Source organism: Coregonus lavaretus (genome assembly GCF_964263955.1).
Source record: "Coregonus lavaretus genome assembly, chromosome: 7".
In the NCBI taxonomy this organism is placed as follows: Eukaryota; Metazoa; Chordata; class Actinopteri; order Salmoniformes; family Salmonidae; genus Coregonus; species Coregonus lavaretus.
The window spans coordinates 43,919,086-43,932,957 of NC_139994.1; the positions used below are offsets into that span (position 1 = coordinate 43,919,086).

The 13,872-nt window shown below is 43.4% G+C and overlaps 1 protein-coding gene across 2 annotated transcripts in view; it reads left to right on the forward strand.

The window, feature by feature from the left end:
• The window catches only part of LOC311132654 (myotubularin-like), a 69,172-nt gene that overhangs the window by 28,888 nt on the left and 26,412 nt on the right, over window positions 1-13,872 (forward strand). For both annotated transcript variants that reach the window (XM_084165917.1, XM_084165918.1), the window contains 2 exons: window positions 403-475; window positions 2,905-2,999. In XM_084165917.1, coding sequence (XP_084022043.1) covers window positions 403-475; window positions 2,905-2,999 — 168 coding nt within the window. The remainder of the gene's footprint in view (window positions 1-402; window positions 476-2,904; window positions 3,000-13,872) is intronic.

Consider the following 13,872-nt stretch of genomic DNA (forward strand, 5'->3'; position numbering starts at 1 on the left):
AAAACTTTACCAGGACGAGGACTTGCAGATGTCAAGCTCTTTCCAAAAGCCTAATATCTGATGAAGCAAGCTAAATGACACATTCTTTGCGTAGCTAGCTAGCTAGTTAACTAGATGCCAAATGGATAGGCTACCTTCAAGTATCTGAAAATGCATGATCAATTGATGTTTACTGAACATAAAAAGCATGCAGTTACTTGCTGTATAACTCTGATAGAGCTCTGCATCGTATTCTGATGGTTTATTGATAACAACCTATAGTTGCGCAAAGAGTTATGGCATATTATAATATTTTTGTCTTAACCTGTGTGTTTTGAACCTAGGAGCAAAGCAGGAAGTAAAAGCACTATGCGTCTTTCTGTGTGTGTGTGTACCCTATTCATGTTCCTGTTTTGATGGCAGGCATCCAGAGAGAGTCTGAAGATGGAACCACTGGCAGATGTCATCTTACTGCCCGGAGAGGAGAGAGTCATAGGTGAGTTTTCTAAGCTGTTTCTGGGTGAATCTCAATCGTATTTCCTTGATTGCGTGCATCCTCGCTCCTCGTCTCCTTCTCAAAACGTATTGGAGGAGAAGATATGAGTAGAGGAACCTCAGATCTTCTGCTCCAATGTGCTTTGAGAGGGAGATGAGGAGGGAGGAAATAAAGAATCAAGGAAATATTATTGAGATTCGCTCTCTCTGTCTTCAAGGAACCTCTCATAACAGGAACTCTCACTAGTGGTTAGTTTCAAATTCCAGAGATGGTTACATCATATAGGATTCCTTTAATGTGATCTGTATTTAGCCTTGTAACCTTTCTCATAACAGGAAGAACTAATGTTTTTTCTCTAGCCTTGAAAGTTGGTGACATTATTCAGCAGCAGTAGTTGGTGTCTTAGAATACTTACAGTGCATTCGGAAAGTAGGTTTTTAGAAATGTTAGCAAAAAAATTAAATAAATAAACAGATACCTTATTTACATAAGTATTCAGACCCTTTGCTATGAGACTAGAAAGGTGCATCCTGTTTCCATTGATCATCCTTGAGATGTTTCTACAACTTGATTGGAGTCCACCTGTGATAAATTCAATTGATTGGACATGATTTGGAAAGGCACACACCTGTCTATATAAGGTTGCACAGTTGACAGTGCATGTCAGAGCAAAAACCAAGCCATGAGGTCGAAGGAATTATCCATAGAGCTCCAAGACAGGATTGTGTCGAGCTGGGGAAGGGTACAAAAAATGCTGCAACATTGAAGGTCCCCAAGTACACAGTGGCCTCCATCATTCTTAAATGGAAGAAGTTTGGAACAACCAAGACTCTTCCTAGAGCTCCAGATTTCCTCTTTGGAGATGGGAGAACCTTCTAGAAGGACAACCATCTCTGCAGCACTCCACCAATCAGGACTTTATGGTAGTGGCCAGACAGAAGCCACTCCTCAGTAAAAGGCACATGACAGCACCTAAGGACTCTCAGACCATGAGAAACAAGATTCTCTGGTCTGATGAAACCAAGATTGAACTCTTTGGCCTGAATGCCAAGCATCACGTCTGGAGGAAATCTGGCACCATCCCTACAGTGAAGCATGGTTGTGGCAGCATCATGCTGTAGGGATGTATTTCAGCGGCCGGGAGACTAGTCAGGATCGAGGCAAAGATGAACGGAGCAAAGTAGGTGAAGGTTCACCTTCCAACTGGACAACGACCCTAAGCACACAGCAAAGACAACGCAGGAGTGGCTTCGGGACAAGTCTCAATGTCCTTGAGTGGCCCAGCCAGAGCCCGGACTTGAACCTGATCAAACATCTCTGGAGAGACCTGAAAATAGCTGTGCAGCGACGCTCCCCATCCAACCTGACAGAGCTTGAGAGGATCTGCAGAGAAGAATGGGAGAAACTCCCCAAATACATGCGTGCCAAGCTTGTAGCGTCATACCCAAGAAGACTCGATGCTGTAATCGCTGCCAAAGCTGCTTCAACAAAGTACTGAGGAAAGGGTCTGAATCTTTTTTTAAAATACATTTTCAAAATGTTCTAAAAACCTACTTTTGCTTTGTCATTATGGGTATTGTGTGTAGATTGAGGGGGGGAAACTATTTAATCAATTTTAGAATAAGGCTGTAACGTAACAAAATGTGGGAAAAGTCAAGGGTTCTGAACACTTTCCGAATGCACTGTATATACGGTATTCCGCCCACACCAAATTGTGGTGTGTCAGTGTTTACAGTAAATATAAACAGGAGAGGTGGTAGAGAGGAGATTCCTGTTGGGGTTGTCACAGGAGAGGCTAAATATAGAACCTACTCTCCCCAGCCGTGTCAACTTGCGTTGTTCCAGAGTAGTTATAAATGTCGCTATCTTAATTTGTCTCTCTTTCAATTCAATTCAAAGGGTTTTATTGGCATGGGAAACATATGTTTACATTGCCAAAGCAATTGAAATAGACAAGAAACACAAGGGAAATAAACAATACAAAATTAACAGTAAACATTACACTCTTTATCTCCTCTCTCGCTCTCTCTGGGATCACTTCTGCCAATGATATTTATTGCTTGGAGAATTTTAAGACAGGTTGAATACAGCGTTTGAAAAGCTTTTTTCTTGCTGTAATGTTTACATCATGGTTTGTTCAGCGTATGTACGTGTGCGTTGTATATACTTGCTCATTCTTATATTACTTGTTTTCTCTCCTCCCTCTTCCTCTTCTCTCTCTCTCCCTCTTCCTCTTCTCTCTCTCTCCCTCCTCCCCTCTCTCCCCCCTCCCTCACTCTCCCTCCCTCTCCCCCCTCCCTCACTCTCGTCCTCCCTCGCTCTCTCTCTCTCCGTCTCTCCCCTCTCTCTCCCTCCCGATCCCTCCCTCTCTCCCTACCTCTCTATATCTCTCTTTTGACCTATCCCTCTCCCTCCCTCCCTCCTCCCAGACAAAGACATAATCTACATCTGTCCATTCAACGGAGCTGTCAAAGGCAAAGTCTTCATTACTAACTACAGACTGTACTTCAAGAGTGCAGACGCAGTGAGTAGGACACACACACACAACTGTGAGTGACGCGCATGCACACACTCACAGGGAGTACCGCTGGGACAAAGCACACATGTCTGTCATGGTGGTTGCGTCTTGTGTGGCAGACAGATGGAAGGCATCAGAACACCCAGTTATTCTAACTCTAATTAACATGACTGCTATATACTTACTACTCCTTGTCAAAGGACTGTTTGACCAAGAAATCAAACAGAATATGAGAAATTCACAATCACCGGTTCCAGTGTCATGTATTGAAACGCGTGGCCTTATCTTGGCTTTCTTTTGCAGAATTACTGAGAATTAACAGACAGTTTTTTAACGTGTTCAGTAGTAGATGGCATAGCAGTGCGGTAGTGTTTTCTGTAGTGTCCTTTATGTAAATAGCCAGTTTTAGTTTTTTTGTCTTTTTCGTATATATTTCTCAATCTCACTTTCCATCCTTTAACTAAATATACTTTCCTGCAACCCGCCTCACCCAATGTGGAATGGATTCTGTTGTTTCTTCACACATTTTTATCCAGAACCTCTGGCTGAAACTAGCCAGCTAGCCAGCTAACTAGCTACTTGCTATTAGCCACCGTTAGCGGTCTTCACCATTGTCCGTGGCCGTGGCCTGCACTTCCTACCAGCCAGCTCTAGCCTGGACAATTGTTGGCCAGTCTGCACATCGCGCTATCGAGACAGAGCATATCGGATTTTCTGCCGGAACCACTGGACCTTAACACCGGATTCATCGCTACTAGCTAGCTGCAACCAAATGGACGTTTTGTGGTTGGTTAATCAGCCCTGAGTTAGCCTTGAGCCAGGCCCATCTCCCAGCTATCTACCTCTCTGTCAACCGGACGGGACCTCCTAGTGTTGGCACGGAGCCCCGACGATCCAACATGACTGGTCTGCCGACTAAATCGTCTGATGTGGTTACAACAGGCTTCCCATTATGACGTCGACCACGAAGATCCATCTGCTAGCCCCGGCCCGCTAGCACACGCTAGCCGTGGCCTCTTGCTCGCTAGTGCTATAGCAGCCCCCGAACTACCTCCGAACTATCCTATTGCTGTTCACCGGACCTTATGATAACTCAGCTATACAGCTGATGCCTGCTGGACTGTTCCTTTTTACGGTACCGCATCCTGTTTATGTTTAGCCTCAGCCCAAACTTTGTCGCCATTACCAGCTGTTGTCTTAGCTCTCTCGAATTACACCTGTGATTGCCTTATGCCTCTCTCCCATGTCAATATGCCTTGCTTATTGCTGTTTCGGTTATTTCTTATTGTACTATTTCACTGTAGATCCCCCAGCCCAGCTAAACCTGCCTTAGATAGCTCCTTTGTCCCACCCCCCATACACGCGGAGACCGTCTCAATCGGTGCCTCCAGTGATGCTATCTCCTTCATCGTTACCCAACGCTTAGGTTTACCTCCACTGTACTCATATCCTTCCATATCCTTTTCTGTACATAATGCCCTGAATCTATTCTACAACGCCCGGAAACCGGCCCCTTTTTTTCTCTGTACCCAACGCACTAGAAGACCAGTACTTAAAGCCTTTAGCCATATCCTTATTCTACTCCTCCTCTGTTCCTCTGGTGATGTAGAGGTTAACCCAGGCCCTGTAGCCCCCAGTATCACTCCTACTCCCCAGACGTTATCATTTGTTGACTTCTGTAATCGTAAAAGCCTTGGTTTCTTGCACGTTAATATCCAAAGCCTCCTCCCTAAGTTTGAGTTATTCACTGCGTTAGCACACTCCGCCAACCCTGATTTTCTAGCAGTGTCTGAATCCTGGCTTAGGAAGGCCACCAAAAATTCAGAAATGTCCATCCCCAACTACAACATTTTCCCTCTCGATAGAACTGCCAAAGGGGGTGGGGTTGCAATCTACAGTAGAGAGAGCCTGCAGAGCTCTATTGTACTATCCAGGTCTGTGCCCAAACAGTTTGAGCTTCTACTTCTAAAAATCCACCTTTCCAGAAATAAGTCTCTCACTGTTGCCGCTTGCTACAGACCCCCCTCAGCCCCGAGCTGTGCCCTGGACACCATATGTGAACTGATTGTCCCCCATCTATCCTCAGAGTTCGTACTGCTTGGTGACCTAAACTGGGATATGCTTAACACCCCGGCCAACCTACAATCTAAACTAGATGCCCTCAATCTCACACAAATTATCAACGAACCTACCAGGTACAACCCTAAATCTGTAAACATGGGCACCCTCATAGATATCATCCTGACAAATGTACCTTCTAAATACACCTCCGCTGTCTTCAACCAGGATCTCAGCAATCACTGCCTTATTGCTTGCGTCCGTAATGGGTCCGCGATCAAACGACCACCCCTCATCACTGTCAAACGCTCCCTAAAACACTTTAGCGAGCAGGCCTTTCTAATTGACCTGGCCCGGGTATCCTGGATGGATATTGACCTCATTCCATCAGTAGAAGATGCCTGGTTGTTCTTTAAAAGTGCTTTCCTCTCAATCTTAAATAAGCATGCCCCATTCAAAAAATTCAGAACTAAGAACAGATATAGCCCCTGGTTCTCCTCAGACTTGACTGCCCTTGACCAGCACAAAAACATCCTGTGGCGTACAGCATTAGCATCGAACAGCCCCCGCGATATGCAACTTTTTAGGGAAGTCAGGAACCAATATACACAATCTGTTAGGAAAGCAAAGGCTAGCTTTTTCAAACAGAAATGTGCATCCTGTAGCACTAATTCCAAAAAGTTTTGCGACACTGTAAAGTCCATGGAAAATAAGAGCACCTCCTCCGAACTGCCCACTGCACTGAGGCTAGGAAACTGTCACCACCGATAAATGTACGATAATCGAGAATTTCAACAAGAATTTTGCTACGGCTGGCCATGCTTTCCACCTGGCTACCACTACCCCGGCCACCAGCTCTGCACCCTCCGCTGCAACTTGCCCATGCCCCCCCCACCCCTGCTTCTCCTTCACACAAATTCAGACAGCTGATGTTCTGAAAGAGCTGAAAAATCTGGACCCCTACAAATCAGCGGGGCTAGACAATCTTTCTAAAATTAGCCGCCGAAATTGTCGCAACCCCTATTACTAGCCTGTTCAACCTCTCTTTCGTAACGTCTGAGATCCCCAGAGATTGGAAAGCTGCCGCGGTCATCCCCCTCTTCAAAGTGGGTGACACCCTAGATCCAAACTGTTATAGACCTATATCCATCCTGCCCTGCCTTTTCGAAAGTATTTGAAAGCCAAGTTAACAAACAGATCATCGACCATTTCGAATCCCATCGTACCTTCTCCGCTATGCAATCCGGTTTCCGAGCTGGTCATGGGTGCACCTCAGCCACGCTCAAGGTCCTAAACGATATTATAACCGCGATCGATAAAAGACAGTACTGCACAGCCGTCTTCATCGACCTGGCCAAGGCTTTCGACTCTGTCAACCACTGCATTCTTATTGGCAGACTAAATAGCCTTGGTTTCTCTAATGACTGCCTCGCCTGGTTCACCAACTACTTCTCAGATAGAGTTCAATGTGTCAAATCGGAGGGCCTGTTGTCTGGACCTCTGGCCGTCTCTATGGGGGTGCCACAGGGTTCAATTCTCGGGTGACGCTCGGATCCACCTCTATGCGGATGACACCATTTTGTATACATCTGGCCCTTCATTGGACACTGTGTTAACAAACCTCCAAACGAGCTTCAACGCCATACAACATATTCGTCGCCAAACCCACTGGCTCCAGGTCATCTATAAATCACTGCTAGGCAAATCCCTGTCTAATCTTAGCTCACTAGTCACCATAGCAACACCCACCCGTAGTCTGCGCTCCAGCAGGTATATCTCACTGGTCATCCCCAAAGCCAACACCTCCTTTGGCCGCCATTCCTTCCAGTTCTCTGCTGCCAATGACTGGAACGAACTGCAAAAATCTCTGAAGCTGGAGACTCTTATCTCCCTCACTAACTTTAAGCGTCAGTTGTCATAGCAGCTTACCGATCACTGCACCTGTACACAGCCTTTCTGAAAGTAGCCCACCCAACTAACTCATCCCCATATTGTTATTTATTTTGCTAATTTGCACCCCAGTATCTCTATTTGCACATCATCTTTTGCACATCTATCATTCCAGTGTTATACGAAATTGTAACTATTTTGCACTATGGCCTATTTATTTCCTTACCTCCATAACTTACTACATTCGCACACACTGTATATATATTTTCTGTTGTATTTTTGACTTTATGTTTTGTTTACCCCATATGTATCTCTGTGTTGTTGTTTTTTATCGCACTGCTTTGCTTTATCTTGGCCAGGTCGCAGTTGTAAATGAGAACTTGTTCTCAACTGGCTTACCTGGTTAAATAAAGGTTAAAATATATATATATTTTTAAACATATTAAGGTTCACAAGTAAAAACTGGCAGGTCTATTTCGCTCCAGCAGGTGGCATAATCTGTCCGTCCACAATTCACCTGTGGGAACATGGCGGCTCTCAACACCAGACAACAGAAGGAACTGGCCGCTACTATCCGAGAAATTGTTTGTGAGGAGATTACCTCTGCCCTCGACTTCACTCGCAGTGCTCACTTCTAAAGTAGATACTTATTCAACTAAAGTGGAAAGTCTGAAGAAAGCAGCCAATGCGACAGAGGTGCGACTCCATGACCTGGAAACACGAGCTAAGATTAGTGTGAGCTAAGCTAGAAGAGGCAATCAATCTCCTAAAAGAGAAAACGGAATCACTTGAAAATCATTTCCCTAAATTCAATGTGCGGATCATAGGAATTGAAACTGGTGTGGAAGAGGGCAACCCAACTTCCTTCATGAGCAGTATTTTCTATGACCTGTTCGGGTAGGAGAAGCTGGGTCCCATGCCGGTGATTAACTTTGTGCACCAACCGGGTCCTCTCGGCAACTACTCTCGCTGTATGATTGAACGAATCCACAGTTTTGAAGTCAAACGCCGAATTGTTCGCCTTGCAGCGGAATCAGGGGCTCTGATGTATTAGGAGAAGAGGATTAGCATCTACTCAGACCTGAGTGCCGAACTGCTAAAACGGAGGGCAACCTACAATTAGGTGAGATCCCAGCTACACAAGCTAAATCTGAGATGCGGCTTCATCCACCCGGCAAAACTCATCTTGACATTCCAGAACACAACATACACGTTCTCCACTGCCAAGGAAGCTCATGACTTATTTGAGAATCACATTAAACCCAACACACAAGGGGATGAGTCGACAGATGGAACCCCATCATGACTGGCTCAATATTCAGGTACACTATCTATGCACAATCACGCAGCCTAGCCTATGGCTATGATGCTGCCCTCAGCATAAGACAATGATGAGGATAGCCCCTCAAGTGGGTAATACTAGGAACATTATTACTGTTATTGGTGAGCATTGGAATTTGTTATTATTGTATTGCCTATGGTCCAGGACATTAACACAGTGATGACACCACACCAATTAACGAACAATGGACAATATATTGAGGTGAATCCCTACATTGGCTAAATATGGCAATATAAGTTGGTAGCTATTCCCCTACTATCTTTTTTCTTCCTGTTGATTGCTGTAGCCATTTAGGCTATTGAATTTATCTCCCAGGTAGGACATGGCCTACAGGCAGGGCTCTAAATTAACTTTTGTAATTGGTAGCACTGGTGTGCCTAACTTCAAAAAGTAAGGAACACCAGACACAATTTAGGAGCACCAGAAAAAAATTACTTAAAATGACTGGCCTATCATTATTAACTGTTATCAGTTGTTACCTTGATGATGTAGAACACATCACTAGAGAGTGTACAAGACATTAGAATAAAAACCTTTAATAATTGTATTCAAAAGTGCAACAGCAAACATATTTATATAGGTGATTAAAACATAATATTTATGTATTTTAAAGTGCAACTGTAAACTCTTATCCATTGCTGCATTCAGAAAATATTACAAATAGTGTCCGCGATGGTGCCAAATGCTAATAATGTTTGTGCAGGACAACTCATTTCCATATGTTGGGTTGATTTGTAGTCCATTCTTTTTCTGGGTGAGTAACATGCGTCTGAATTTGGTAAAAACCATCTCTTTGGCAATGCAGTAACTGGTGTTAAACTTCATCTACTCTAGCTCGGTTAGCTCTGCCTGTTGACCGGCTTGGGCTGCCACCTGTTGTTGCCTGTCAAATACGGCTGCCTGGTAGTAGACGTAGTGATGTTGCTCCAACCCCTGCCCCAATGTACTTGATGTGCTTTTGGCTAAAGTTATGTTTTAGCAACCACTTGTGTTTTACGCCACACTTTCGACAGTACTCACAGAACATTGTTGCTAGTTTTGTCCCTCCTTAGCCACTTGAATTCGGGAAGCAACCCCCCTCGAAACATGTAGATATTTTTCTGAAGAGGTGGATCACGTGGCAGCATTTCTGGCATTGTCCTCTTCTTCTGGTTGTGGTTGATAATTTCATTATTTGTTTTTTTTTGTTCAAGAAAGTTGAAAATCCACCATGTTTCATTGTTCTTGCTAGCTAGCTTGCTAGCTAATGCCATATAGCTGACAGAAAGGGGCGGCACAGTTTTGAGAGAAAATTTGCAGGAAAAGGGATTGATTGTACCTGCTCTAATTAGCTACATTCGAACATTTGTAGCATTATGATTTGTAAACAACATATCAGCCTGTCTTGTATGAGCAGTGAAGAGAAGGGTTGCTGCGAAATATTGTTATGCATCAAGTTTTTTTTATTGGATAATTTTTTTGTCGCACGGTGCTCCCAAAATAAAAGTACTGGACACGCAGCATTATTTTTATTTTTATGTGTGACCAAATTGGTCGTACTTTAGAGCCCTGCCTATAGGTCATGATGAATGATTGTGTAGTACTTGATTATAGACTGCATTTCTTGCACATACCCTCTTCTTTCTTTGTACATTAGTATGGAGCACTTAAATGCGTAATAGAAATGGAGGGCAAATGTATATTTGAGGTCAAACCATATTGCTAATAATGTATTATGACAATGGATTAAGCTAAAAACTGTTGTTCCTACAGCTAACCTATTTGACTGTTTAGGCTTGCATATCTTTTGTTATTTACTTTTTTACTTTTTCTTTTTTATTCATGACCTACCCTAACTCATCAAGTCTGCTAACTAAACTGTAAAGGTCTGAAAAAGGTTACTTATTTTATATTCTGCTTCATTTAGTTTTTAATACCTTAAAGGGATGATGCATTTTGCATCACCATGTTGATGTGGCCGGTAACACTTTGCTTCTTGAAAGGCCAATATCTTGACAACTTGACTGCTGACATGCAAAACATTTTAGGACTGTATCAACAGTGAACTAATATATTACAAGGGGGATTTTCTGGGGGTGGAACGACCAATTGGTGGGTTTCCCTGTGGGTCCTGCTTTTTGTTACACATCCATGGGCTTATCAACACTAAATATAACAATTATGGGCGGCAGGTAGCTTAGTGGGTAAGAGCGTTGTGCCAGTAACCGAAAGGTCGCTGGTTCTAATCCCCGAGCCGACTAGGTGAAAAATCTGTCGATGTGCCCTTAAGCAAGGCACTTAACCCTAATTGCTGATGTAAGTCGCTCTGGATAAGAGCGTCTGCTAAATGACTAAAATGTAAATGTAAAATTATATAATTGATATAACATTCCTTTTTGAAAAACAATGGCAACGCTAGCTATTCTCTCTTGGAATTTGAAAAGACTAAATTGTCCTATCAAACATTCCAGCTGTCTTGATATCCTATCAATAAACCATATTGATATAGCAATGCTCCAAGAAACACACCTGCTTCCAAAAGGACGCACATACAGGTAACTGTATATTTATTGATAAGACAGAGAGCAGAATTTGCCATCCATCGAGTTAGGTTCAACCATTACTTGCATGATAGCCTCGTCAAGAACCAGGCTAAACGAGAAGCCTGGGTACAAAACGAGAAGCCATGGCACAAAATCAGCTAAAATGGGGTGGGAACCAGGTGTAAATCAGTGACGCCTTGCTACTTGTCAAACCAATCAAATGCCTTGCTTGGGCGGAGCATCAAAGGTGCTCATTAGATTAGTGTTATAGGTGCAACAGTACATGAGAATGGCTATGAAATCGCAGATATTAAAACCCCTTCAAAATATGTTGATGTATGCAGTGTTTGTGGTGAAGGTAAATCGTCTTTATTCCGACCAGACTTCACACTGGCTTTAGAAGAGATAATGGACTTGTCACACTGTATGATGGGTTTTAAAAACAGTATGTGGCTCCTGTCACAATCTGCTACTCAAATATAATAGAAGTGCCAATGACGTGGAAAGAATCGGCTGTTTTGTGAGGGAAAGATACAATTCTTGATTTAGGACCCCCAGAAGTACCAAAATAATGTCTGTTCAGGAAAGCGCTGAGAGTCCGGCGAGTCTAAGCCTATACAAGGACCCAGCGACAGATGACCAGCTGCCAGATATAGCTAGGAATTCAACCGTTTTTTGGTGCATCATCGGCTGTAAGTGACAACAACGAAAGTGATCACTGTGTAGTTAAAGTAAGTACTCTACCTCCGAACAACATAGCTATCTACAGCTAACTTTTGTCAATGCAATAGGCCATGCAGCTACAGGTTAACCTTTGTTTGATTGTTTGTTTATTATCCCAGTATGAATGATTGTACTCTTCATAGACTTATAGGTTGAAAGCAGTGTTGCACAAGTCCTGCAGTCACATTTGTAGGCTACATTTAATGATATTTTCAGTTGATCATGGTGGCAATTGTAGCCTAGATTATTTATATATAGTTGTTTTCTTTCCTTGACAATGAAGTAACTGATAAAGCCCATTTTGTGTGGCACATACAAAGTTTATCATTGAAAATGTTTTGCATGATGACAGTCTCAGATATTAAAACCTTATTTTCCTTTTTAAGGTCACTGTTACAATTACTTCTGGTACAAAGTCATGGATACTTAGAGGTCCTTTGGAAAGAATTGGTGTATGTCTTCAAGGTAGTCGGCCCAGGGCAATACCAAAGTATTTAATGCAAGTTCCAGGTTTGTCACAAGTTGTTATAAAGAAAGCACTGAATATTGTGACTGAGGAGTGTAGAGGATTGGCCAGTAAAAAGGTGGACTCAATACTGCGACACACCAGTCCCTAAGCACTGAAAGAGTTTTTATGGGATAATGTTTTGGATGAGTGGAAAAAGTCAGCCCCTAGATTATTGGAATCTTTGCAATGTGTGAACTCTTTCTGCATGACTGTGGCTACAGGAACAAGGAAGAGGCCTTCAGACTACCTACAGAAGTGCACAATGGCCATGGCAGGTGCCACCCATTTTAAGGTCACGTTCAAAATGTATGTGTGCACCATCTTTCGTAATGCACTTGTCATGCTTTATGGTGGGGCCAAAAATAGATTATTTGACCAACTATCCAGGCTTGGTGTCTGTGTGTCCAGGAAGAGTACAATGACAAAATTGAAAAAGATTGGCGAGTCATGGGATGAGAAATGCCTCCAGTGGAAGAGACATATGGAGTGTGTCCAGGTCCAGACTGCAGGGAGTGTAGCTTGTCCTGACAACGCAACACAACGATGATCGAATGGTATGTATACAGTCGTGGTCAAAAGTTTTGAGAAGACACAAATATTAATTTTCACAAAGTCTGCTGCCTCCGTTTTTATGATGGCAATTTGCATACACTCCAGAATGATATGAAGAGTGATCAGATTAATTGCAATTAATTGCAAAGTCCCTATTTGCCATGAAAATGAACTTAATCCCACTGCATTTGAGCCCTGCCACAAAAGGACCAGCTGACATCATGTCAGTGATTCTCTCGTTAACACAGGTGAGAGTGTTGACGGGGACAAGGCTGGAGATCACTCTGTCATGCTGATTGATGATTATTATTATTATTGAGTTAGAATAACAGACTGGAAGCTTTAAAAGGAGGGTGGTGCTTGAAATCATTGTTCTTCCTCTGTTAACCATGGTTATCTGCAAGAAAACACGTGCCGTCGTCATTGCTTTGCACAAAAAGGGCTTCACAGGCAAGGATATTGCTGCTAGTAAAATTGCACCTAAATCAACCATTTATCGGATCATCAAGAACTTCAAGGAGAGAGGTTAAATTGTTGTGAAGAAGGCTTCAGGGCGCCCAAGAATGTCCAGCAAGCGCCAGGACCGTCTCCTAAAGTTGATTCAGCTGCGGGATCGGGGCACCACCAGTGCAGAGCTTGCTCAGGAATGGCAGCAGGCAGGTGTGAGTGCATCTGCACGCACAGTGAGGCAAAGACTTTTGGAGGATGGCCTGGTGTCAAGAAGGGCAGCGAGGAAGCCACTTCTCTCCAGGAAAAACATCAGGGACAGACTGATATTCTGCAAAATGTACAGGGATTGGACTGCTGAGGACTGGGGTAAAGTAATTTTCTCTGATGAATCCCCTTTCCGATTGTTTGGGGCATCCGGAAAAAAGCTTGTCCGGAGAAGACAAGGTGAGCGCTACCATCAGTCCTGTGTCATGCCAACAGTAAATCATCCTGAGACCATTCATGTGTGGGGTTGCTTCTCAGCCAAGGGAGTGGGCTCACTCACAATTTTGCCTAAGAACACAGCCATGAATAAAGAATGGTACCAACACATCCTCCGAGAGCAACTTCTCCCAACCATCCAAGAACAGTTTGGTGATGAACAATGCCTTTTCCAACATGATGGAGCACCTTGCCATAAGGCAAAAGTGATAACTAAGTGGCTCGGGGAACAAAACATTGATATCTTTGCTCCATGTCCAGGAAACTACCCAGACCTTAATCCCATTGAGAACTTGTGGTCAATCCTCAAGAGGCGGGTGGACAAACAAAAACCCACAAGTTCTGACAAACTCC